The 27632-nt window shown below is 43.5% G+C and overlaps 2 protein-coding genes across 2 annotated transcripts in view; one reads left to right on the forward strand and one right to left on the reverse strand.

The window, feature by feature from the left end:
- VAT1L (vesicle amine transport 1 like) overlaps positions 1 to 27632 on the forward strand; it is a 185737-nt gene that overhangs the window by 124394 nt on the left and 33711 nt on the right. The gene's annotated exons all lie outside the window — the stretch shown is intronic.
- On the reverse strand, positions 26070 to 26489 carry LOC103233336 (uncharacterized). Its single transcript, XM_007994138.3, has one exon. The coding sequence runs from the start codon at positions 26437 to 26439 to the stop codon at positions 26362 to 26364; it is 78 nt and encodes a 25-aa protein (XP_007992329.1). The 5' UTR covers positions 26440 to 26489; the 3' UTR covers positions 26070 to 26361.

The following is a 27632-nucleotide window of genomic DNA, read 5'->3' on the forward strand; positions in this document are numbered from 1 at the left end:
ATCCTTGGAATTGCTGCCTCCTCTAGAACTCTCCCTGTGATAGCATCCTTATGACATGGTATGGTGCAAGGGGTTCAGGTTCAGAAGAGCAGAGTTCAAGCCCTACCTGAGCCAGTAAGTAGCTGTAGCGTTGTGAATCTTTTGTCTTCGCCGCTTTTGTAAAACAGGAATATTACTACTCTCTCTCCACTGGGTTTTTAAAATTATTATTATTGTTGTTTATTTCTTGTTTTAGAGATGGAGTCTTGATATGTTGACCAGGCTGGTCTCAAACTCTTGGCCTCAAGCAATTCTCCCTAGTAGCTGAGACTACAGGCCTGCAACACTGTGCTTTGCTCCCATTAAGTTGTTCTGAGCATTAAAAATACACATAAGAGTGTTTTGGAAATTGTTATTTTGTTATTTTTTATCACCTATAGAATGTCAAAGAAAGAATGAGGTTTTCAAATGAATCGATGTTGGAATCATCTTTTACTGTTGCTTTTTAAATCTACTCTTACAGGGAGCCTTCTACTACACTGAACTTTCCCCATTTTTTTTTTTTTTTTTTTTTTAAAGTCAGACGCATCTTCAAAGCAACCCCTGGCATTCTTCCATGTTGTTGTTGGCAAAGAGTGCCCTCTGATTGGTAGCGATTGCACTCATGGTGATATTAGTCATTTTCACAGTAACAGCCATGCCAGTTGGGAGTTCTAATAGACATTGTTTTGATTTTTAAAAAATCATCTTTGTGTATTACTTCAGTGATCAAAGTTTATTATTCATCCATCAGCACTTGAAAGATTTAGATAAAAGATATTGCTGAGTAATTTGTCCCTTGGCCTAATGGAGCCTCTGATATATAAGGTAGATTCTCAGAGTCACCATGAAAACCTCACTTCATTAATTGAAGACCAATTTAGAGAGATGATAAGAGGGAAGAAAAGGAAAGGTCAGAAGAAATCTAAGCTCATCTTCCCAGTTAGCAGTAAGATGAGAGACAGGAGATGAGACCAGAAGGAGAGAAAAATTGGAAGCAATGAAAAAGGAAGGGGGAAGCCATCCTGAGCTCCAAAATGTAGCCATTATGTGGAAAGGCATATCTGTGCTCCATAATTTCACGGATATTACCTTTTATTAAAGTACTGCCCTTAACCACATTACCTTTAATATTGAAAAATAAAGATTGCTAAAGGAACTCAGGTTTCAGTGCAAATGTAACAGAGATAATTAAATTCATCCTAATTCAGTCTCAGTGATCCCTGTTCAACTTCAAATCATTGCAATTAAGAAAGCACTTTTTCATTCAGCTCGGAGAATAAACCATAGTTTCTTTATGCTTTGATTTGTTTGTAGCTTCCATTAACAGCCAGTTTACAGGGCTGCAGAGAAGAAAACGGAGGCTTGAAAGAACTGGAAGAGGATGGAGTAGAGACTTGGATTCTATCTGAATAATCTAAGGTCCCTGCACTCTGCAGCCTTGTCTTTCTGGTTCCAGTAAATTCCAGAGAACACAGGAGAGATTATTAACAAAGTACACTAAAGAGTAATAAGGAGAGTGTGTGATTTCTTCTGGCTTTGAGGGGAAGATACATGATTTGGAAGGACTCTGAATCCCCAGACCTCCCTAGTCTTTGTGCTTAGGGGAGCCTCAGAGATGGAAATCAGCTGAAGCCAGACACTGAAATTCTGTATATACAAGACTCTCTAGGTCTGGGTTGCCCCTTCTCTTCACCCTAGGAAACCATCAATTATTTGTCACCCAACTAGGCAGGGAAATAGGGAAAGAAAGAGCAGAGACACATGCTGAATCTTTTCTATCAAAAAGAAACAGTTTGAAGAATTTCATATCCAATAAATGTGTGAATGGGGAGGTGTAGGGATGCAAATTAAAGGCATTAAGGAACTTGCTAATTGGCTCAAGAAACTGGAAGCTTCTCTCACTGACACCAGCTGGTCCAGCAAGCTGTTTATTCTGTGGTGTCTGTGAGGCCAGGAAAAGGTGATACAGTGAGCCCAATAAGCTAAGTAGTGATTCAAAGATTTAGAAACATTTTTCTTGTTACATCCCAATTAATAGTGCTACCATCCATGCAGGAAACCAAGGTAGAAAGTTCTTCTCACCAGGCACATATTCAAACACATACTATCTTTCCTTCTTCCTTCCAAATGTCTCTTGAATCTAGTCCTTTCTCTTCATTCCACAGGGCCTGCTGTAATTCCAGCCACCATCGTCCTGCTGTTAGACTCCTTCGCTGGCCACCTGTCTCCCTGCCTCCTTGCCCCCTTCCTCAACCCTTGCTCTCCTCATGTCGCTGTGACCAACACCAGAATGTCAGGTCCCAGTGTCTGCTGGGAGCCTGTGACCCATGATGCATTTGGCTGATCCGTGCTGTCGGGAGGATGGAAAACTAGCATCTTCCAATTGCTCCTCACTATCCAGCTCAACCCCAGAAACTGTAGGTTTAATATGGGAAGGCAATGAATGCATCAGCCGTCCCAAACTGATCATTCCTAATTCTTACTTTGCCCATTTTTCTCCTCCTTCCATCTCTGAGCTCCCCGGAGGAAGGAGCCTTCCCTTATTATAACATCTCAGGGTTCAGAATGCATAGCAGAATACCCTGCCCAAGATAGGCTCCCAGTAAATGTTTGTTCAGTGGAATAAGTTCTCTCTCTCCTGAGCTTACCATGACTATTAGTTAAAATTAAGTTGCTCGGGAAGCAGGCACCATCCATCACTCCTTCCTATCTAGCTTCTTGTTTATTCAAAAGAGTCTTGGCTATATAAACAGTGCTGAGGTATTCTGCAGTAGAAGCTGTGCCAATCGGGGAGAGGAAGGGCATTGAATCCAACTAGCCACTAATGAAAGGCTGAAAGTCCTTCTGGAGTTTTGAGGGGGTGTGTGTGCATGCATGTGTGTGCACACATATGTGTGCATATGTGTGTGTTTCAGGAGCTTTCTCTGCAATTTAGGTGTCCAGGGGAAAACAGCCCCTTGTGCTTCCTGATTTGCAAACCAGACCAGGCCTTTCAGTGACAGGTGTTGTGCCTAGACCAGGAAGCTGTTTTGATTGGAAAGGATGCTGGACTGATTAGTTGAAACAAAACATTCTCCAGTTAACAGAAATAGAAGCGGTAGCTGGAATGTGAAGTGTTCAACAACAGTGTTGCCAGGCAGCCTATTTAAAATTAATTAGAGGTAGAGATACATGGAACTGAAAAACACCACCCCCTTCTCTGCTTAAGAGAGCTAGGGTCGGATGAATAGGATGTGGGAATTTGCAAGCGTTCCTGAGCGAGTTTGAACCGCCTTCTCAGATCCCATTTTTTCAATTGGTGGCCCTCATGCAGATGAGCACAAGTGAGTCAATGTGTGAGATAGAGGAGAGATGACTGTGATAGAGAAAGACAAAGATTACAAAATATCCCTTGCTTTCTAAATGCCCTTAGCTCCTGAGTTTGCAGAGCAAGAATTCAGAAAGTGAGAAGAGCAAGAATTCAGAAAGTGAGAATTCAGAGAGGAAGAGATACCTGTCACAATTAAGAAAGGTTCAGTATATCTCATTTATCTAAAAAACAAACCTTGGCCAGGTGTGGTAGCTCACACCTGCAATCCCAGCACTTTTAGGAGGCTGAGGCGGGCGGACCACTTGAGGTCAGGAGTTTGAGACCAGCCTGGCTAATGTGGCAAAACCCCACCTCTACTAAATAAATAAATAACCGGGTATGGTGGCGGGTGCCTGTAATCCCAGCCTCTTGGGAGACTGAGGTACGAGAATTGCTTGAACGTGGGAGGTGGAGATTGCAGTGAGCCAAGATGGTGCCACTGCACTCCAGCCTGGGCTACAAAGTAAGACTCAAAAAAAAAAAAAAAAAAAAAAAACATTGCAGAGGGAAAAGCAAAGTGATCTGTGTAAGAATTGCACAGAGCTACCAAGCATATGCCCATTCAAGCAGGACCTAGTCAGTCCCTGGGAACTTTTGCTTTTCATGCAAGTCTGGCCACTGCAAATCTTGGCTGTGTCTAATCTGATTTGGTGTGAGTTACGAATGTTCAAAAGGTGGAGGAAACTGATAGAGGCAGGTCCATTTAAAACTGCCAGAAGTGATAGCCTGTAGCCCAGCAATGCAGGAGAAAGGAAGCAGATTAGACCTCTAAAATGACGTCTCAAGGACTCACCAAAACATAGCTGCCGTTTTTAGTAGGAACAAAACAACTCCATACACCTCATCAGCACTTGAAAACACCCTCTGAATTATACTCAGAAGACTGAATATCTAAATATATATACGTGTGTGCATGTGTCTATGTATATATATGAATATATATAATATATGTGTGTGTATAGAGTCATGCTCTGTATAATGACATTTCGGTCAACAACAGATGTTTGCTTAAGACGGGTGTCCCATAAAGTTATAATACCGTATTTTTACTGTGCCTTTTTATGTTGATGTGTTTAGATACACGCTTACCACTGGGTTACAATTGCTTAGAGTACTCAGTCCAGTAACATGCTGCACAGATTTGTAACCTGGGAGCAATAAGCTATACCGTACAGCCTAGGAGAATGGTAGGCTATACCATCTAGGTTTGTGTAAGTACACTCTGTGATGTCCACACAATAACAAAACCCCCTAACCGTGCATTTCTCAGAATGTATCCTCATCATTAGATGACATACGACTGTGTGTATGTGCATATATACACACACATACATACATAGGGAATTCATCAGAAGTTAACACAAATATCCATTTCATTAGATCAGCAGTGGCAAATCAGCTTTATCTCATTTGCCAGTTTCGGTGGGTTGACAGGGACTACCTGGAAATCTGTTTGCACAAGGACTCTGATGCCAAATCTTATCTCAATGGTAAGAAGGGCCATTACTGATAGGAATAACATCACGGGGTTTGGCAAGGAAACAAGCCAATCTTTCTTTCCAGTTGGAATAAGTCATAGCCCAAGAACACTGTAAATCAGGACTATTCCTCTGACTCCTCATGGAATTGCTTTTACTGAACAATATGTTGACATTTCCCTATCTTTGCATTGAGACATGTTGCAATAAGAAGAATCTCTATTGTGTATCTCATAGGGGTGCTTGATAACTTTATCCACGGAAGTGATTCTCCTTTATGAGAACCCATGGAAGAAATACATCCTGTGGGAGAGAAAACTGTTTCTCTTGAGAAATGTGTTTGCTGTCATCTTCTGGGGACCACAAATCCTTTAATTAGTTACATTTCTCTTTTTGCATCGGCTGTGGAAGCCAGATATGCACTCTCCTGTAAACCTCTGCAGGACCTTTCGTATCTATTTTATCTGTTCCTCTTACCTGTGGCTTAATTTTATGTCTCTATTACTATTTTCCCTTTGTCCTCATTTGGTCACTTTATTTGTGACTTTCAGGCACTTGTACTTTCTAAGTCACCTCAAATCCTACTTGAATAAATAACAATTAAGGAAACGGGTACACTTTTTTCTTTTTGAGACAGGATCTTGCTCTTTTGGCCAGGCTGGAGTGCAGTGGCACAATCACAGCTCACTGCAACCTCTACCTCCCAGGCTCAGGCAATCCTCCCCCCTCAGCCTCCCGAGTAGCTGGGACTACAGGTGCATACCCCCACACCTGGGTAATTTTTATAATTTTTGTGGTGACACTATGTTGCCCAGGCTGGTCTTGAAGCCCTGGGATCAAGCAATCCTCCTGCCTCCGCCTCCCAAATTGTTGGAATTACAGGCATGACCCACTGCGTCCTAGCCACACATACTTTAGAAAAACCTTTTTTTCAGGTTAGCACCTACTGAGACAAGTTGTTACTATCTGGCAAATTTAAGCATGTGGAATATTTTATTTCATAAATGAAGAATCTCCCCCTGTGTGAGTTTGGGATGGCAGGCGGGGGTCGCGGGGCGGTGTCTGTATGTGTCTGTATCAGTGTCTATGTCTGTGTGTACACATGCATGTATAACATTCATATGATTCTTTTTAGGTCTTGGAATTAAAAGGTTCAAGCTGAGCTTCTCAGAGCCACATAGTTATAGTAATTACCAAGGCCAGTTCCATCAAGGCAGCAGAGTTAGACACGTTTCAACTGAACAGACAAAGGGAGCCTAAGCCATTGTTAGAAATGTGCTGCTTATTAATGGCTGCAAAGGAACATTCTTTTCCTGCCTTAGCCTCAGAATGCAAGGAGATTAGTTCTTAATGATGAAAAGACAGGCAGCTGCTAGCGGCTTGTCACAGCTGGACATGTGATGAAGAGAGGTGCTGTGACATATGCCAGCAAGGACAGGACTTATGCAGTGGAGAAGTAGGGAAGCAGCCTCAAAAATAGGGCCAAGGGAGAGAACGGTATTAAAGTGAATGCCACTCTTACTTACTATGTGCCTGGCACTGTTTTAGGCACTTTTTAGAAACTCTCATTGGATGGATAAAAATGCTGAGGAACAGAGGGCTGAAACTCCTTCCCCACGGAGGGAGGATTTAAACAAAAGTTTGCCTGACTTCCCATCCTATGCCACTCTCACTGTGCCAGTGGCCCTCAAAGTGTGCACTGTGAACCATCTGAGTTGGAATTTTTGGGGAGCTTTATAATGCAGATTCCAGAACATCAACCTAGACCTGTTTGTTCCATCTTGGTTGACTTCTATAAGCACTAAATCTTGAGAGCCACCATTGTACCTTACAGCCTGTTAAAAGCCAGCAGTTCCTTGCCACAGTAGTGGGCTTTGGAGAGTTCTCCCAACTCTCAATTCCTCCTTCAGCAGCAGACACTGCAAACCTGTGTGACCCCCCAAACCTCTGTTCTGGAGGACAATTCTGAACATTCGTTAAAAGCAATAACCTTGGCCAGGCACAGTGGCTCACGCCTGTAATTGCAGCATGTTGGGAGGCCAAGATGGGTGGATCACGAGGTCAGGAGATCGAGACCATCCTGGCTAACATGGTGAAACCCCGTATCTACTGAAAATACAAAAAATTAACTGGGCGTGGTGCCACATACCTGTAGTCCCAGCTATTTAGGAGGCTGAGGCAGAAGAATAGCTTGAACCCTGGAGGCAGAGGTTGCCATGAGCCAAGATCATGTCACTGCACCCCAGCCTGGGAGACAGAGCGAGACTCTCTCATGAATGAATGAATGAATGAATAAATGAATGAAATAACCTCAGGGGCCCAGAATCAGGTCGTAAAATCCTGGTCCCGGGAAAGATTGATGTTAACAAAATTAAGCCAGCATCCTCACCTATCAGGTTTTTTCTGCTCTCTGTTGGACTTCTGTAGAATTTCTTTGGCAGTTTTCAGAAGCCAGCCTCCTGCCTAGTCACATAGCTTTCTCCTGCGGACCTCAGTTTCCCAATCTGTAAAATGAGGGAGATGGACAAAGGCTTCTCCCAAGCCGGCTTGTTTCTCAAAGTTTGTACCCAGGCTGGTTTCATACAGTTTTTAAAAACGAAGTGCCTTCACTGGAGAGGGAAAAAAAAAAAAAAAAAATCATGTTGCTGTGAAAACCATCCCTGGACAGCTCATATGAGCTTAGCAGCCCACACACTGGTGTACACAGGACCCATTTGTCAAGCTGACTGTGTCTCCACAAGCCTGGATTTCTCCCTCATGGTTTGGGGTCTGCCTTCCCACCCTCCCTTCCGCTAGTAAAGATGAGGAAATCTATGTATGCAGCTCTGAAACTAGACACACCAGAAGTTGCATCCCCACTGTTTCTTACCAGCTGGGAGACACTGAGCAACTGATTCAACATCTCTGAACCTCCTTGTCTCCATTTGCACGTAATACAGATGTCAGCTGGCATCCCTCTTTCTCCCGAAGAAGCTATATTGACTCAGACACCCCCCAGTCAATCTTGTGGTCTTTGAAAGTCTGAAACTTTTCCTTGAATATTTGCTATTTTCTAGGGCTTATGATCTGGAGGTTTTCCTCATGACTGCAGGCAGAGTCTTCTTTTCACCCAGGACCACCGAGCATCAAGCTCAGCCCCTTTACTGGGTCCCATAAGATGCCCCTCCCTGGCACACATATCAAGCATTTTAAGCTTTAGTGTATGAGAGCCAGGAATGAGCACATCAAAATGCACGAACCCCCAGCCTTCTCCAAGCTTCCACCCACTTCCCCTTATATTTTTTTCCTTTCCTACCTTTTTTTTTTTTTTTTTTTTCCTGAGACAGAATCTTGCTCTGTCATCCAGGCTGGAGTGCAGTGACACAATCTCAGCTCACTGCAACCTCCACCTCCCAGGTTCAAGCGATTCTCCTGCCTCAGTCTCCCAACTAGCTGGGATTGCATGCACACGCCTCCACACCCACCTAATTTTTTGTATTTTTAGTAGAGACGGGGTTTCACCATGTTGGCCAGGCTGGTCTTGAACTCCTGGCAAGTGATCCGCCTGCGTTGGCCTCCCAAAGTGCTGGAATTACAGGCGTGAGCCACCATGCCTGGCCCACTTACCCTTATTTTCATATCCCCTCAATCCAGACTCCAAAGACCTTCAATTTTTTCCCCCCTCTGTCTAGCAGGGTAATATCTTCCTTTCTCTTAAGACCCTTAAGAATATCAGCAAATAAATTACCTAAGCCCTGGGTAGAGAGATAGCCGGCTCAGTCTCTGTACCTTTTCATTTTACTAAAGGATTTCTTTCCAAATACATGGCCCTTTCCGTAAGAATTAAGATACGTAAAACTATCTCTGTCTAATAGTGTGTTCATTAAAGGTAAGAATGCTTGCCCACAAGGCTTCTGAGAAGATGGGTGGTCCATTACGTAAAACTCCTCATGGAATGTTCAGCTCATAGGTGGCCTTCAAAATTAGTAGCTTTTGCCTTCCCTACCACCAAGCAATGGTTCCTGCCAGGGCAGACTAGGGTAAGGCAAGCAAGGTACCTAGTGTACACAATTTAAGGCAGCACTCACTCTCAGGTTCACATGCAGCCTGGAGAGTGAGGACCTCCTTAAATTTTACAACCGCAGTATTTCTCTTGCCTAGTCCTGGCCCTGGTTACAGGATTGACCAAACCATCTGCCCCTTCTGGTTATCTGAATCTGACAAATGTGAATTTGATCCCAGCTTTACCAAATAGTCACTATTTGACCTTGATCAGGTTGCTTGAGTTTGAGCCTACTATTTACAAAATCAAGCTAAATAATACCCCATAGTGGAAAGGGTTGTTTCAGGGGATTAAAGATGTCCAGATATGCAATAGCGCTTCAATCAATATTGCTTTTCTCTGCCCAGAGTCAATACAAGAACAAAAGATTGTTTCAGCTTTCCAGGTTCTAGCGTTTTCACGGCTTCATTTAATAAAATGAACTCAGCAGGAGATGAGACTAGCCCAGAACTATTTTTCACAGTTTCCCTTCCTAAAATCAATTTTGCTTTTCCTTGGTTCTGCAGATGACGTAAAATCTAGAGAGACTACAGGAAATTGAAAGAATAAAATAGATGGCGATCCTGCAGACTTGTTGCTGGGTCACAGAACAGTGCCTTTTGAGAAATCTGTCAAACAACATAAAAAGCCAGAAGCATCATCTTCCTTTAATTCCCCCCCACCTCCCCCTGCTTCTGGCTTTGAAAGTCCTTGACCATGAAGCTGCCTAGATGCTTTATTGAGTCCTTGAGTGATTAATGGCACGTATACATTCAATCCTTTACTGCTGATAATCTGTAATTAAAAAATAAGAGTCGGGGCCGGGTGCTGTGGCTCATACCTGTAATCCCAGCACTTTGGGAGGCCGAGGAGGGTGAATCACGAGGTCAGGAGATCGAGACCATCCTGGCTAACATGGTGAAACCCCATTTCTACTAAAAATACAAAAAATTAGCCGGGCATGGTGGTGGGCACCTGTAGTCCCAGCTGCTCAGGAGGCTGAGGCAGGAGAATGGCATGAACCCAGCAGGCGGAGCTTGTGGTGAGCCGAGATTGTGCCACTGCACTCCAGCCTGGGCAACAGACCAAGACTCTATCTCAAAAAAAAAAAAAGTGTTGGGCTGGGCACAGTGGTGCACACCTGTAATCCCAGCACTTTGGGAGGCCAAGGCAAGCAGATCGCTTAAGGTCAGGAGTTTGAAACCAGCCTGGCCAACATGGTGAAACCCTATGTTTACTAAAAATACAAAAGTCGGGCATGGTGGCGAGCGCCTGTAATCCCAGCTACTCAAGAGGCTGAGACAGGAGAATTGCTTAAACCCGGGAGGCAGAGGTTGCAATGAGCCAAAACTGTACCACACACTCCAGCCTGGGTGACAGAGCAAGACTTCATCTCAAAAAAAAAAAAAAAAAAAAAAAAAAAAATAGAAGTAGGGGTAAGAGCTAAAGGATATGGTGGTTGATTAAGGATATGGAAGTGTGGCCACGTTTCCTAGCAAGTATTTCAGGATAAAAACTAAGGTTGACTTCACAGTCCTCACCAACCTCCATGACGCGTTAATTATTCTTCTGAGCATATCACTGCCCCCTCTAGAACTCTGGCTGAGCCTTTGTTTCCACCCCTGAGACACAGACATGTCCCATTCTGCTTGCAGTCTCCCTTGGTGGGGACACCCTCCCTCCTAGATGTGACGTAGAAAGAGACTCTGGCTTCTTGGGACACTATCATGGCTACCCCTGAAGTTAGACATCAACCAATCACTTCCTCCAGGTTGTCAAAGACCATTACACATTTACATATGCTACCTCTCTGGTTAGGAATATATAAGACAACATAATGGTCATTAGCTCTTTCCTGAGGAATTAGTACACATCAACACGGTTAGGAGGGCTTGGCATACAGTGAGTACTACTATTGACCCTACTTTACAGATGAAGAAACTGAGGCTCAGCAAGGTTAAATACCTTGATGAAGGTCACACAACTAGTAAGAAGTACAAACAGGATCAAAACCAATCAATCCGTCTCCAGAATCTGCGCTCTTTAGCCACGAGCTTTTGCAGTCATCCTATGACCACCCTAGGTAACTCCACTCATTTACATCAGGCCGCCTATCCTGATTTGCACTTCAAAAAAAAAGGAAAAACTTGGCCGGGCATAGTAGCTTATGCCTGTAATCCCAGCACTTTGGGAGGCTGAGGTGGGCAGATCACGAGGTCAGGAGTTCGAGACCATCCTGGCCTCACCCATCTCTTCAGTAGAGATGGATGAAACCCCATCTCTACTGAAAAATTAGCCGGGCATGGTGGCACACGCCTGTAGTCCCAGCTACTTGGGGGTCTGAAGCAGGAGAATCGCCTGAACCGGGGAAGCAGAGGTTGCAGTGAACCAAGAGCGTGCCACCGTACTCCAGCCTGGGCAACAGAGACTCCGTCTCAAAATAAAAAGATATAAATAAATAAATAAACTTTTCAATTTCCTTTGAAAATTCTTATCACTAGTATCCCTGATCTACAGTTCTGACTGTCTTCATGGAAATCAAAAGTCATTTGACCTCTAATTCAATCCTTCCCATTAGGATGGGATGCTTCTTCCGTACAATATCAGAATAATAAAACAATGCAGTATCTTCAGTGTCTACTAGGCTCAAGTGGACCATTTTCACAGCAGGCCTTATTGACAAACTCATTTTAATATTGTTTAGTTCAATCAAAGACCCCAGTGCTGGCCTCCTTTTGTAAAGCTGTGAGGATAGCAAGACCTGGCTCTGGTTCATTTGTGACCTGAGAAGTCCCAGGGAAGCCGACATTTCTCTGGTCACTAGGCTTCCCTCTAGCAAATGTGTGTGTGGAGAACGCTAAATGAGAAAAATTACATAATCGCTTAGCACACTTGTAAAAACTCATTCGCTGTTTGCTAATCCTGCTATTGTGACTGCTATTATCTCTCATGATTATTCCATCATGGTTGGGGGACAATTTAGGGATGGAGGGAGGTGGTCACCCATCTTTTAAAAGATCAAGTATTGAGATTTTTCATAACACTATCATGAGAGAGACAAGTCATAGCTGAATGTTCCATAACTGTCATCTCAGAAACCTGTATCTTGGATGTGATGTGACATCCAACATTTCCTCTTAAATAAGGCATTTGCACCCCTCCCCTGACCACAGTGATATTTAAAGAAATTTCTATAATCAAGGAAATAAGATTTGAAAGCAAGCCCCTCCTAAATGATGTGTTTCATATTACTCACCAAAATCAGTAATAAAAACAGTTACACAAAATGTCTTAAAAATTGATGGGGGTGTCAGGAAAGTAAATTTTTTTTTTAACGAGTGTTGAAGTCTTCTAGGCCACAGTGCCAGTATGCTCTGTTTTTATTTGTTTTTGAGACAGAGTCTCACTCTGTCACCAGGCTAGAGTGTACTGGTGCAATCTCAGCTCACTGCAACCTCCGCCTTCTGAGTTCAAGCGATCCTGCCTCAGGCTCCCAAGCAGCTGGGACTACAGGTGCGCACCACCACCACGCCCAGTTAATTTTTGTATTTTTATTAGAGACAGGGTTTCACCATGTTGGCCAGGATGGTCTTGATCTCTTGACCTTGTGATCCACCCCCTTGGCCTCCCAAAATGCTGGGATTACAGGCATGAGCCACCGCGCCCGGCCGCTCTGTTACTTTTATGCTGCATGATACTGATATACTTTGAATGCTCTCTATTTGAGCTCTGCATTCTCTAGATTGATGGAATGTGACATCATTCTTTGTCTACAGAAATTTCCCCTCTCCTTCAGTAATGAGTCTCTAGACTTAGTGCTGCCTGAACAATGGGATACTCTCTTCCAGGCAGGGATCATTAGTGAGAGAAAGATTGGCAACATGTCCTCAACCCTGGTAGAAAGAGGAGTTATATGAGCTCTCTGTGCATGTGTTTTTAAGTACGTGTATTTGTATTAGGCCCTAAGGAGTTTCAAGACAAGCTGAATTTCCTTCAGTGTTTAATACGTCATAAATAAGCCTTAGTAGCAATTCTCAGCTCCAGCAAATCATGGATATATTCCAGAGAACATTTAAAATATAAACGTAATTTCAAGCGGAAGTAAAGAGCCCCATTTTTCCAAATAGTCAACATATCTCAATACACTAACATTTTCAGGATGGAGAGGGTGACAGATAGGCAGTCAGATGGGAATGCTTTGGTGAGATAGAGAGCCCTCAGAGCAAGAAACAAAGGCCACTCTCCCCCTCACTACATGCTTCAGTACTCACAAGGTGACATCAGGTAGGTGTTGGAATTATCCCCATTTTAAATTCAATGAAACATTTACAGATTAAGCAAACTGTCTGAGGAGACCCAGATAATAAGTGGAAGAACTGGTGTTTGAAGTTACCACAGTAACTCGAAAACTGCCCTCTGGCTGGGTGTATAATCCCAGCACTTTGGGAGGCCTCAGCAGGAGGATCACTTGAGTGCAGGACATTGAGACTAGCTTGGGCAACACAGAGTTCTCCAAGCCACTGTCCTATTCAACATGATATATTTTTCTTCCTACATGCCTTTCCAGAAAAGACATCTTATTTCCAAATGAACCTCCAACCAATACCCATAGCCCATACTCCTTATCCCTTTTAGAAAGACCTACCTTCCAGCCCAAACTTCTTATCCTTCTTGATAATGACCACCCACACCCCTCTTTCCAGCCCATATTCCACGTCTTTGTTGGAATGAACCACCAGCACCCACACTCCAACATATATTCCTTATTGTTCTTGAGATGAAGCACTGAATTCCACCCCCAGCCTGTACTGTCTGTCTTTCCTGGTCATGCATGGCCTCAGTGAAAGCCACTAGGTATCTCCCATGGTTATCACTACTGGTGTTCTTTGGAGGACATGGCTCAGCTGTTTCCCAACAATGGCCAATTCCACCTACCCCATCCATTGATCCTATCTCTCACCTCGGGGAGGAGGGCCCACAGGAGTTTAGTCTGGCCCTGTCCTTTCAATGGCTCCCTGCAGTGACAGGTGAGACTGGTTCGGAAGGAGGTGTCATGTAGATAACCCCTCACTGAATCAAACTCGAAGAGACTCTCAATCTTGACCCAACGTTCTTGACAGGTTCCAGGGCCCTTGCCTCACTTAGATCTCAAGTTAAGTTCTGTAGCACTAAATAAAGCCCTCTCTGCAAGGCACGGGTCATCATTTGGTGCTTGGATAAATCTAATCTCAGGGTGTTGAAAGCCCCCACTATTAAGAAAACCTTCAGTCTTGTTCCCAGGAGATGGACATCTCCTCTTGGCCTGCTCCAAATATGCAGAGTTGTTCAACGGGGCAGGCAGAGAAGGCTGTTCTCTCTCCCACCCAGTGTGTTTGTCATTCTGGAAAGAGCAGGTGGAGAAAAGCAGCTGTTCTCTTGACACTGCATTCTTTCTGGCTTTACACTAATTCAACCTAAGACACAACATTCAACATAATTCATTGAGTAGCTAGGATGTTCCAGGCACTGTACTAAGAATCTTAAATTCAATCTCATTTAAACTTCAAACCTCTAGAGGTGGATAATGGTACTCTCCTCATTTTATAGAAAAGCTAAAAGTAATCATTTGTTCAAGAGTACACATCCAGTCAGTCAGTGGTGGACCTGCAATTCACACCCAGGTTATTCTACTCCAGAGCCAATGTCTTAATGCTCTTATTAGATTGCCTCCTGGATCAGAATTATGACTCTCAGAAGTTTTAATAAACTTTCATTGAACGAGGTGGGTGGGCATTAGGCAGCCTAGCTTTATATAAAATGACATCAGCACCCTCAAAATGATAGAATGTTGGGAATGAAAGGTTCTAGGCTTCAACTGTCTTAGTAGCTCCTTTTAAATAAGGAAACTGAGACCTATGAAGAAGTAACTCAGCCAAGATCACAAATTTTACCTCTGGGAAACAAAAGCAGCCTACATAGAAATAACTTTTACGTCATATATTCCAAAATGTGTTTCATGGAGGAGTAAGGCCTGCAAGGTGTTAAAAATAGCCCAGGGAAGGGGGAAGAAAGGGTTCTAGGGTGAAATACTATTTCCTGATATGTAAAACTCACCGGTTATATGAGACATCACCCAATTTTATAAAGAAATTCTATGCAAGAATTACTTTTCATCGTACTTTTTAAAAAGTGATTTTATAGTGTAAAATTATGTAAATGTGGATTGTTGTACAGTAGAATCCTAGTAGGAAATAATTAAGTCTGCATATGTAGTGATATTACAAGCCCCTAAGCAGGGGGCAATATGAAAATCACACAGCTGGAAAAAATATATTGACCTTACTAAATGCTAGCACATGCTAGAGTTAGTAGGGTTAGTAGTAATTATATTTAAGTTCGAAGTGTCAGGGGAAAATCACCTAACCAGCTATGTAAACTGTGACTTGCTATTTTTTATAGGAAAACTTTCATGTAATGTGAAAACATTGTATCTTTACTGCTATGTTTTGGGATTGCCTGTTTTACCACTAAGGGAATACACAGGTATTATTTTGCCTTGGGTTTTCATTCATCCATCCACGCCTGAGCATTTAGTGCATGGGAATGTTTGGATTCTTATTCTTTCATTGCAAGGAAGTAAATGCATTACATAAGCTTGAAATACAGTTTTGTTTTGTTTTGTTTTGTTTTTTGAGATGGAGTCTCCCTCTGTCGCCCAGGCTGGAGTGCAGTGGCACGATCTTGGCTCATTGCAAGCTCCACCTCCTGGGTTCAGGCCATTCTCCTGCCTCAGCCTCCCGAGTAGCTGGGACTACAAGTGCCTGTCACCACACCTGGCTAATTTTTTTTGTATTTTTTAGTAGAGACAGGTTTTCACCATGTTAGCCAGGATGGTCTCGATCTCCTGACCTTGTGATCCACCCGCCTCAGCCTCCCAAAGTGCTGGGATTACAGGCGTGAGCCACTGTGCCCGGCTGAAATACAGTAAATTTTTTAAATGCCAGATTAAACTTAGTGAGACAGGTTTCTTTCCTGCAGGACTTCTTGTTGACAGAGTATACAGCATTTTCCTACTTATTTGACTATGGCAACTCTTTTCTTTGTATCTCACTTAATATAATTTCATAAGGTTTTAGCGTCCCATGCTATATCCCTGCCATCAAATTATCAAATCGTAGCAATGCAGTATCTTACACTTGAGAGAAAAGCAGGACAGTCCTTTATGATTTGGTACCTGAAGTAGAAACAGAGTGTCTGCTGAAAGGAATGCCACCTCCTACCAATTCAGCAATCCCTGAGATCTACTCATTTGTGCTGGCCACAGTACCTCAAAACTTCTCTTCCTCTCTGTTTTGCCCACAAACCTGCATTCTTGCCTGCCTTATGGATTCACAGAAATCCAAAGGGAAAAAAACAAAGGAGGTCTTTGTATACCAGGAGTGCTGAGATATCTCACAGGAAAATGAATGGTAGGATTCAAGCATGTTAGAACTCTACAGAAACAGAGACACATTGGTGTGATTCCAAGGACTTGGGGACAATTATCCCCCACACATTTCATTGGCTGGCAACTATTCTCCTCCACACATTTCATTGGCTAGCACTGATCACGTGGCCCCACCTGACTCCAAGGAGGCTGGCAAGTGAAGTCTTCCTGAGTGTTTAGGAAAAGAATAACCACATATGGGTATGTACAAATCCTTCCACCTCAAGACCTTAAGTTCTTAGTGATTGCAGTGTCAGAAGAAATTAATGAGATGGAATACTACAATTACCACTCCTTGAAGTTTCATCACTCTCTCGCATTTAGACTTATAGTAAACCCCGCTTTTAGTTCCCATTGTTGCCTAAGAAAACAATAGTTCAGCACGGTAAAGTAATTTGTCCAAGGTTCCTTTAGCTACTAAGTGACAAAGTCAGACTCAAACCCGTATCTTCCTGACTCCAGAAACTCTATTTACCTTACACAGCTGTTGTGAGGATTGATTAAATCAAAAATGCATTCATTCATTTGAATATTCATTAAACACCTATATGAACCATTTACTAGTCAGTATGCAGAGAATTTGGCAGACACGGCTCTCCTAGAATTTAAAACTGTACGAGGATAAAATAACAAACAAGAAAAATGGCCAAATAATTTCAACAATGGAAAAATTCCGGGAAGAAAAATAAGCTAAAGGAATGGAGTAAAAGGGATGGGGAAGGCAGGTATTTTGGATAGAGGAGTCAGGGAAAGCCTGAAGAGGTGATTTGAGGAGAGGAGGCTGAAGCAAAGGAGAAGAGGTCTTAAGCAGGGCTGGAGGGAGGGGGACTACCAAGTGCAAAGGCCCTGAGGTGACAGTGGGCTGGGTACATTTAAAAAGCAACAATAAGGCAAGTACGACTAGAGCAAGGAAGTGAAGGAGGCAATAGTAAATGAGGTCAGAGAAGTAGGCAGATGGCACATAGCCTAGGTCAGAGAAATAAACAGATGGTGCATAATCTGGGAGAGGGAGGCACAATCAGAAATCTGGAAATTTTCTAGCCATGATGGGAAGAAACCCATTGGAGTGCTTTGGGTGATGGCATGACGTGGCCTGTGTTATTTTTCTTAAGGTTCCTTTTCTATGATTATTTCTGTGGTATAGACTGTTCTGGGAGAGGGAAGAGTAAGAATAGAAGTAAGAAGAATAATTTAGGGAGCTACTGAACTCATTCAAGCAAAAATTAATGGTCGCCTGGATAAGACTGGTCAAAAGAAGAGGTGAAAAGTCATTAGATTCAGGATATATTCTGGATGTTGAGCCAACCAGATTTATTAGCAGATCGGATGTAAAGATTGAGGGGAAGAAGAGAATCAGGGAAAATCCCCTAGGTTTTTGGCCTGAAGAACTGTGGTTTTGTGGTTGTGGTAGACAGAATAATGCCCCCCACGCCCCCAAGATGACCCTGTTCTAATCCCTTGGACCTGTCAATATATTACTTTACATGACCAAAAGGATTTTACAGGTGTGATTAAGTTAAGGAGCCTTGAGCTAGGGAGGTTATACCGGATTATCTGGGTAGGTCCAATGTAATTTCAAGGGTCATGGAAAGAGGGAGGCATGAGGCCGGGGTTGGAAAGAGATTGAGTGATGCTGCTGGCTTTGAAGATGGAAGGAAGGGGCCTTGAGTCAAGGAATGCAGGCAGAATTTTTTTAAAAAAAGGATTCTTCTCTAGAGTCTCCAGAAGGAACACAGCCCAGCTGACACCTTGATTTTAAACCAGTGAAAGCCACTTTGGATTTCTGACCTCTAGAACTGTAAGATAATAAACCCCTGTTGGTTTAAGCCACTAAGTCTGCAGTAATTTGTTATAGCAACCATAGGGAACTAATTTACTGGGATGTGAACAGTGCTTTGAATGCTGTTAAGACACTAAAGGGTGATCACCACAGGAAACTAGGAATTAGAGCAGAGAACAGAAGAAGACAGGGTAGGTTTATTGTTCAACCTTAAAATGGAAAAGTACTTAATTGTGTGATATATTGAGTTTTACTAACAAGCAGGAAGTACCAATTTGTGCCAGGGCTTATATCAGACAATGGAGACGTGAGGATGAGTAAGATGCAGGGACCGGTCTGGTGGGTGAATTTGCAGGATGGGGAACAATTTCACAGCAGTTTAACGGACCTGCCTGTCATTTTACCTCAAAAAAGGACACTGGTCTAGTTTTCATCTTTGAGTAGGGGGGAAAAAAAGGCCTCTTGGTGCTCGATTTCCTCTGCTACCACGGAATGTTTCTTTGGGCAGGTCTCTTCTGTCTTTTACATCTGCCCCACAAAATGCAGTTTATTCCATTTGGTCTGGACTTTCTACTGAAACCAGCAAAATGATTTACACAATGTATGCCATCTCTGAAAAAGACAGTAAAAGATTCATCGGAAGAGTGAAATCTCTTTTAGGTTGTAGGAGATGTCTCTTCACTCATCTAATATGATACAATTTTAAAGTGATAATTGAGATTTTTTATGGAGTGCAATTAAGAAATGTCATTTCTGCTTATTACAGATAATGAAATAAATTGGTAGTGTGGGTAGAACTCATATTCTATAGAATTACAACTCTTTGGGAAATACGAGGTGAGCAGCTTCTTTGGGCACCAGAATTTTTTTTCAAATACCTTCCAATCAGCACAAGCCTTGCGCTCAGTAGTTCCTGCACTCCCCATTCAATGATGTTTTAAAAAAACAAAAACTACCCTTATTCCAAATGTAAGAGACAGAGAGAGATAGGGGCGGTGGCGGGGAAGGGAGAAAAGGAGAGGAAAGGAGTGAGGGGGACAGAGAGGGAGACGGACGAGTCGGGGAAAGAGAGGGAGAGAGAGAAAAGGGGAAAATGTGGGAAAGGGAGGAAGAGGCAGCAAGGGTTAGGGAGCGAAATACCCCTTGCCAGTGGTCAGGGGTGGATTCCTAAGACCTGAGAGTTTATTTGCTTTGCTTGTTTGTTTGTTTGTTTTTGAGACGGAGTCTCACTCTGTCACCCAGGCTGGAGTGCAGCAGCAGGATCTCAGCTCACTGCAAGCTCCACCTCCTGGGTTCATGCCATTCTCCTGCCTCAGCCTCCCCAGTAGCTGGGACTACAGGCACCCGCCACCACATCCGGCCAATTTTTTGTATTTTAGTAGAGATGGGGTTTCACCGTGTTGGTCAGGATGGTCTCGATCTCTTGACCTCGTGATCTGCCCACCTTGGCCTCCCAAAGTGCTGGGATTACAGGCGTAAGACACCAGGCCCAGCCCAACCTGAAGGTTTTGAGAGCCCACCTGGGAGTAGCCCCAGCCTGAGCCTCACAGTTCCCTTCAGGTTCATTGTCCTCCTCACGCAAATCGCTTCAAAAGTGAAGGGAGAGAAAAGACGGGTCGGGTGGCCAGAGACCCTCAGGATGCAGGAGTTAACTCAGGGTGAGCCGCCGTTGCCCACTGCTTCCTGAGTTGCAAGAGCCTGTGCCCCCCGACACCCGTTTCAGGTTTTGGCACCAAATGCAAGAATTAAAGAAAGAGGAGAGAAACACGAAGGGTGGCTTGACAGTTACCCAAGAGACTTTCCCTCGACCTCCCTTTGTGGCCAAGCCGTTTTATTTGTGTTTTACTGTCGGCTCTTTCTGGCTGCTTATAGTTAGAAGAGAAGTTATTTCCTTGTAATGCTTGAGGCCAGAAAGGGAGCTGGAACTTGAAGTGGTGGTGTTTGTCCGAGATGACGGTGCTTCTGCTCTGTCACATCCCAGTGTGCACTCCTCCCAGTGAATAGGCCAGTTGGAGTTTTGCCAGGGAGCCCTTCCCACCTGGCTGTCTCACAAATTCTCGGACCAGGAGGCCTTCCTTGAAAAGACGAGTTGGATCCCTAGAATTACATAAGGGGAGGAGACAATCTGAGCCTCAGACTCACAGTGAAGCCCACTAGTTGGGAATTCAGAAGAGACTTAAAGAGTTGAAAATTACCGAAGGAGACTTGCCCAAATACTTAAGATAGAATCACAGCGCTCTGTAAGAATATGCTAAGTCACTGAATTTTTAAGAATTGGGAAAATGTGTTTCCTGCTACTATTTGGAAAGAATGACTCTAAAAACGTAAAGGGCAAAACCCTTCTTTTTATGAGCACTGGTTACTGTTGCTAATACCTGACTGCAGAGACTGCGTCTAAGTCTGGACCACTTGGGACCAGTTCCTGAGCTCCACTTTGGACCTAATGAATCAAAAGTTATTGGAGATGGGCCCCAGAGTTTTCTGTTTTAATATGCTACCGTAGTGGTCCTAATGCACAGATGAATTGGAAACCACTCTTCTAAATCTGTCTTATGTCTCCCTTGCCTGCTGGATCCTAATTCAACAGATACTTATTGAATTCCAACTATTTAGCTGGCTGTGTTTTGTGCACTTGAGATATACCTATAAACAAAACTGAACCCCCTGTCAAAAAATTCTGTTTTCTAGAGCTTATGTTTTACTGTCTGGGTAACATTGTTTAAATGTGTGTCCTTATCGAATCTCATGTTGAATTGTAATCCTCAGTGTTGGAGGAGGGACCGGATGGGAGGTGACCAGATCATGGGGATGAAGTTTTCATGAATGGTTTAGCACTGTACCCCCTTGATACTGTATAGCAAGTTCTCATGAGATCTGGTTGTTTAAAAGTGTGTGGCACCTCCCCCCTTATTCTCTCTCTTGCTTCTGCTCTGGCCATGTAAGACGTGCCTGCTTCCCCTTCACCTTCTGCCATGACGGTAAGTTTCCTGAGGCTTCCCCAGAAGCTAAGCAGATGCCAGCATCATGCTTCCTGTACAGGCTGTGGAACCAAGAGCCAACTAAACCTCTTTTCTTTATAAATTACCCAGTCTCAGGTATTTCTTTATAGCAGTGTGAGAACAGATTAATATGGTAAAAATAGGTGAGTAGGGAGGGAAAATAATAAGCAATAAATATAACAAGTAAATCATTTTTTACTTTGTAATTAAAAGATCATCTTTTTTTAAAGAGGAGGCAGACAAAAGGGGAAATAGGAGTGTGGGGATGGCAGAGAGGAGTGGGTTGCCTGGTGTGACCCTGGATCTTCTGTGTAACCCAGGAATGAGGCTTTAAAGCTTTCCTGCCTGCACCAAACTGGGCTGCTCAGATCTAGGCTTCCCACTTCTAGCTGCATCCTGCTCTGAGTGCTCTGTTGCCCTCCCACTTCCTAGGTGCTCCACCCACAGGGCACGGGAGTAACCCTTCCTCTACTAGCTAGATAGGATTCATGACCACCTCTCCTGGCTAACTCTGGGAAAATGCATGTTTATACCTCCCTGTAGGACTGAACGCTTACCAATTCTCTGAAACACTGGAAAGGCTGGAGATATATTTGAGCAACACTTTGTGGTGTGTGCTGGAGCCAGTATGCATGAGCTCCTGAGAGCCAATTGTGTGCATGTTTTTTAAAGCGAGGCATCAGTGGTGTTATAGCTCAAATCAGCAGAGGGGGGTAGGGGAAGTAGTTACACTGAGGACTGTTGATAACTCAGCAAGTGGTACAAATCAGGGCTCCCTCTAGAGATCTGTTGTTACATATTGACCATCACATCAGTGATAACAGTTACGTGCTAGAAACAGCCCCAGAGGAACATAACTCCAAAGCTGTTTCCCTAAATCCAGTAACCTGGGTTTGGTTCTTCTCTCGCTTCCTGGGTACACGAAAATCTCAAACCCTCTTGCTACCGAAGGGTTTGAGATTCTAGACCAAAAAGATACACAGAGAGGCTTGGAATAAAATAGACAGTAGTGACTTGAAGGAATACAAAGGATGAAAAATTCCTGCACTCAATTTATTGTCTTATATCTTGAGGTTTATTTTTCCTAATAATCATTATACCCTCAGAAACTGATGAGTTTCCAGGGCATTATAAATTTCGAACATTTAGCAGGGCTAGCACTAAAACAGCTCATTAAAGAGTGTGGGTTGGAAAGAAGGCCTGTTAGTCTACTTTATATACGATGATCAATTACAGCAAATTTCTCAGCAATAGTTTCTATCACTCTTCTTTAAGATACAGTAATAGAAATGAGATCATCAGACCTAAGGAAGCTGTTCAGTGCATCAAGGTTTTCCACAGAAATTTTCCAAGGCAGAAGAAAGAGAAGGGACATTCCAGATGTTTTAGACTGTGGTTTACAGAGTCTAAACAAGCTCAAAATATCATGAAAGCTTTGGCCAGTGATAAGCTAGTGAATGTTTTAGCAATAAAATCTTAGGGGTGGGGGAACTCTGATTTACAGCATTTGCCAACTTCCATAGCATCAAGATTCCCACCATGGCCAATTTCAAGCTACAAATGTGCTGTCAACTGACTTACTGTATTCCTGAAAATTTAGCTATTGATTCTTATGAGCTAGTACAAGCCAGGTCTACTGACACCACTTGGTCTTTTTTTTTTTTTGAGACAGTCTCACTCTGTCATCCAGGCTGAAGTGCAATGGCACAGTCTTGGCTCACTGCAACCTCTGCCTCCTGGGTCCAAGCGATTCTCCTTCCTAAGCCTCATGAGTAGCTGGGATTAAAGGCACGTGCTACCATGCCTGGGTAATTTTTGTATTTTTTAGTAGAGATGGGATGTTGGTCATGATGATCTTGAACTCTTGACCTCGTGATCCACCCGCCTCAGCCACCCAAAATGCTGGGATTACAGGTGTGAGCCACTGCACCCGGCTCCATACCACTGTCTTTAGCTCAAAAGTTAATATGAATTTTGCACCCAGCTCAATGATACATCCATACTTAATTTAAAAGTAATAGTGGTTTTCTGTCTGTCTTCAAATTTCCCAGCATCACCTAATGTATATTTTCCAAAGACAGCTCTACTCTTATGTGAGGTGACTTGGTGGGGGACTGGGACATGGAATAGCCTTACATTGCTTCCTTTGCATTTCTCCTTCTCCATCTTTCCAATTATATTAAGATTAAAGTCTCAGTGGGGTACTAATTTGCTTTAACACCTCTTGAACACTTATCCCTCTCCCTTTTCAACAAAGAGGGAGCAGGCTTCAAGTTCAGAGTCTTCAGGCAGGCAACAGAATCAAGCTAGAATGTATTAGACTTGCTTCTTTTCATTTTGCTTATTATGTTCAGCCATCTATAGCAAATAATACTGATTTTTTTTTTCCATTTATGGATGCAGAGTGGGGTTTTCCTTTAAATATGTTATTAGTATGTCAGTTAATATGTTTCCTGTACTAAGGTGGTACCTGGAATAAGCAAAAGTCACTTGCTTCTCAGAAGATGAGGCCCAGCTTCTTGTGGGGTGTGCTAGTGGGCTTTTTGGAGGCAGAAATACCCAGTGGCAGCTTGTTGCATTAGCAGTAACTCTCTACCTTTAGAATCTCCTGCTGCCATTCATCCTACTCACCCAAACAGATTTAGATTCAAGTTACGATGTGCTGTCATATGCTGATTTGTATCAGCAGTTGCTCACTTGTATCCATTGCCAATTTCCATAGTGTAAATCTTTCCACCATGGCTGATTTCAAGCTATCAACCAGACAATGAACATAGGCATTCATGTGTCTTTATGACAGAATGATTTATATTCATTTGGATATATACACAGTAATGGGACTGCTGGGTAAAATGGTAGTTCTGTTTTTAGCTCTTTGAGAAATTGCCACACTGTTTTGTTTTTCTTTTTTGAGTCTTGCTCTTGTCGCCCAGGCTGGAGTGCAATGGCGCGATCTCTGCTCACTGCAACCTCCAGCTCCCAGGTTCAAGCTATTCTCCTGCCTCAGCCTCAGGAGCAGTTGGGATTACAGGCACCATGCCACCACGCCTGGCTAATTTTTTTCTATTTTTGGTAGAGACGGGGTTTCACCATGTTGGCCAGGCTGGTCTCGAACTCATGACCTCAGGTGATCCACCTGCCTCAGCCTCTCAGAGTGCCTGGATTACAGGCATAAGCCACCGCGCCCAGTCTGTCACACTGCTTTGCACAATGGTTGAACTAATTTACACTCCCCCCAACAGTGTATAAGTGTTCCTTTATTCTCTGCAAACCTCTGCAAAGGTTTCTCTACAACCTTGCCAGCATGTTATTGTTTTACTTTTTAATAATAGACGTTCTGACTGGTTTGAGATGATATCTCATTGTGGTTTTGATTTGCGTTTCTCTAATGATCAGTGCATTAATCCATTTTCACGCTACTGATAAAGACATATGTGAGACTGGGTAATTTATTTAAAAAAAAAAAAAGTTTAATGGACTCACACTTCCACGTGGCTGGGGAGGCCTCATAATCATGGTGGAAGATGAAAGGCGTGTCTTACATGGTGGCAGGCAAGAGATAATTTGTGCAGGGAAACTCCCCTTTATAAAACCATCAGATGTCATGAGACTTATTCACTATCACACGAACAGCACAGGAAAGACCCTCCCCCATGATTCAGTTACCTCTCCCCGGTTCCCTCCCATGACATTGTGGGAACTACAGTTCAAGATGAGATTTGGGTGGGGACACAGCCAAACCATACCAATCAGTGATGTTGAACCTTTTTTTTCATATGCTCATACAGCTTTGAAGAGAGGAGAATTCTTTGGAGAAACAGAAATCTTGCATCCATACTTGCCTCATTCCTCTTTTTCAGTTATTGACTCTCCCAATGTAGAAGGATCAAGTGGAGGGAGGCCACAGGGTCACTTACATGTGCAGTGGTTTGAATTCACCCTGGTTTTTTTTTTTTTTTTTTTTTTGAGACAGAGACTCACTCTGTCACTGAGGCTGGAGTGCAGTGACAGCTCACCGCAAGCTCTACCTCCTGGGTTCAAGCAATTATCTCACCTCAGCCTCCCAAGTAGCTGCGATTACAGGCGCCCACCACTACATCTAGCTAATTTTTGTATTTTTAGTAGAGACAGGGTTTCATCATGTTGGTTGGGCTGGTCTCAAACTCCTGACCTCAAGTGATCCGCTCACCTCGGCCTCCCAAAGTGCTGGGATTATAGATGTGAGCCACTGTGCCCAGCCCACCCTCTATTCTTTTTTTTTTTTTTTTTTTTTTTGAGATGAATTCTGCCTCTGTTGCCCAAGCTGGAGTGCAGTGGCTCAATCTCTGTTCACTGTAACCTCTGCCTCCAGGGTTCAAGTGATCCTCATGCCTCAGCCTCCTGAGTAGCTGGGATTACAGGCATGCACCATCAAGCCCAGCTAATTTTTGTATTTTTAGTAGAGACAGGGTTTCACCATATTGGCCAGGCTGATCTCAAGCTCCTGACTTCAGGTGATCCATCCACCTCAGCCTCCCAAAGTGCTGGAATTACAGGTGTGAATCAGCGCACTCAGCCTGTTTTTTTTTTTTTTTTTTAAATTATTTTTATTTTTAGATGGAGTCTTGCTTGCTCTATCGCCCAGGCTAGACTGCAGTCTCCCAGGCTTGAGTGCACTAGCGCGATCTCGGCTCATTGCAACCTCCGCCTCCCAGGTTCACGCCATTCTCCTGCCTCAGCCTCACAAGTAGCTGGGACTACAGGTGCCCACCATCACGCCCAGCTAATTTCCTTTTGTATTTTTAGTAGAGATGGGGGTTTCACCGTGTTGGCCAGGATAGTCTCGATCTCCTGACCTCGTGATCCGCCCATACTCAGCCTCCCAAAGTGCTGGGATTACAGGCGTGAGCCACTGCGCCTGGCCCACCCTGTATTCTTTTTTTTTTTTTTTTTTTTTTTTTTTTTTAATTCTTCAGCTAAAAGAGCGGAAGAGGTGATTTATTTTAGGGTTGTTACACTCGGCCACAGATAAACACAGAAATAGTCCAGAATGTCACAAGTCCAGGGCAGAGGACCAACATGGGCAGTTTTGTTTATGAGCAAGGTGGGTCTCAGAGGTGATCGGCGATCAGAGGGCGATGAAGTTCTAGATCCATTGAGACAAGCTCTAGACAGTAGCATGCAGTCCCACAACTTGTACCAGCATCCCCAGCGCCTGGCATTCCATGTTTCTGCTCCTGTGGCCTCCACGATGCAACAAGCTAGCGGTTTACTTGGACCTCTGCCTCATCTTTCTTCTTTTACGCTTCAGCCTGCGCATTCGCTTCTTCCTCCACTTGGCTCTCATGGCGCAGAGGTTTCCAGAAAAATGGCGCTAAGGCCGAGAGCACCCTGTATTCTTAAACTAGCCCAAGCATTCACTAGCTGTGTGGTCTCAGGCAAGTCACTTACCCTCCAACCGATGACATTTCTAGGAGCACAAGAGCATAGGGCTCTCACATAACATATGGAAGTTATTAGGATGCAATTAGCATCACCGTTGCTTTCCTCCACACCCACAGCTGCAGAACCAGGGCACATGAGCATTGTTTAAAGCAAAGCTTCAAAGATGATGTATCTTCAGAGCTTGATGCCACCTGCTTTTGCCTACCTGGTGCTTGGCCACAGACCTGGCTCCCCTCCAACCTCCCATTTCTAATGCTACATCAAAGGCTGTGCTTCTCAGCTGGGAGCAGATTTGTCATTTGGGGGCCAGTTGGCAATGTCTGGAGACATTTTTGATTCTCACAACTGGAAAAGTGTGACTGGCATCTAGCGAATGGAGGCCAGGGATGGTGCTAAACATCTCATGATACACAGGATAGCCCCCTGCAACAAAGAATTATCCATCCCCAAATGTCACCATGCCAAGAATAAAAAACCCTGCTCTAAGGATTAAGTGAGCTTGGTCCCTCTAAAAGATGTGTTTACGTTACTGGAATACTAGAGAAATTCCTCAGGGTACCATCCTAAGGTGGAGTAGCATAGCCCCTAAAGATTGTAACCAAATTTTACACTCCCCAGGCAGAGGTACAAAGATGTTTCCAATTTTTTAAAGCAATACATGACTGAAGGGTAATGGGCATGACAGAATAGATTTTTGACAGTCTGATTCCCATCTTTAAATCCTAGCTCCTCTACTTTTTTAGCTCTGTGACTGAGCATAGGAAATACTAGGATCCTCAATGTCTTCAACTGTAAAAACAGAAAGAATGCACCTGTCTTGTGTAAAATTGTTGTGAAGATTAAAGGAGATAGTGCCTGTAAGCCAGTTAGCCAGTTACTGCTGGTATACTGTTATGTTCTCAACAAACATAATCATTATCATCATTACTCTTGCTATTATACTGCCTACAGTAGTCAGAGCTCAAATAGCTATTTTCATCATTATTATTATTTTAGGTCTATTTTAGTTCCTTAAACAGTTGTGGGTGGCTGAGAGGCACATGTACCTATCTCTTCTCTGTGCCAAGACTCTGCAGAGCGGTGAACAGCAAGAAA

Source organism: Chlorocebus sabaeus, chromosome 5 (genome assembly GCF_047675955.1).
Source record: "Chlorocebus sabaeus isolate Y175 chromosome 5, mChlSab1.0.hap1, whole genome shotgun sequence".
Classification (NCBI taxonomy): domain Eukaryota; kingdom Metazoa; phylum Chordata; class Mammalia; order Primates; family Cercopithecidae; genus Chlorocebus; species Chlorocebus sabaeus.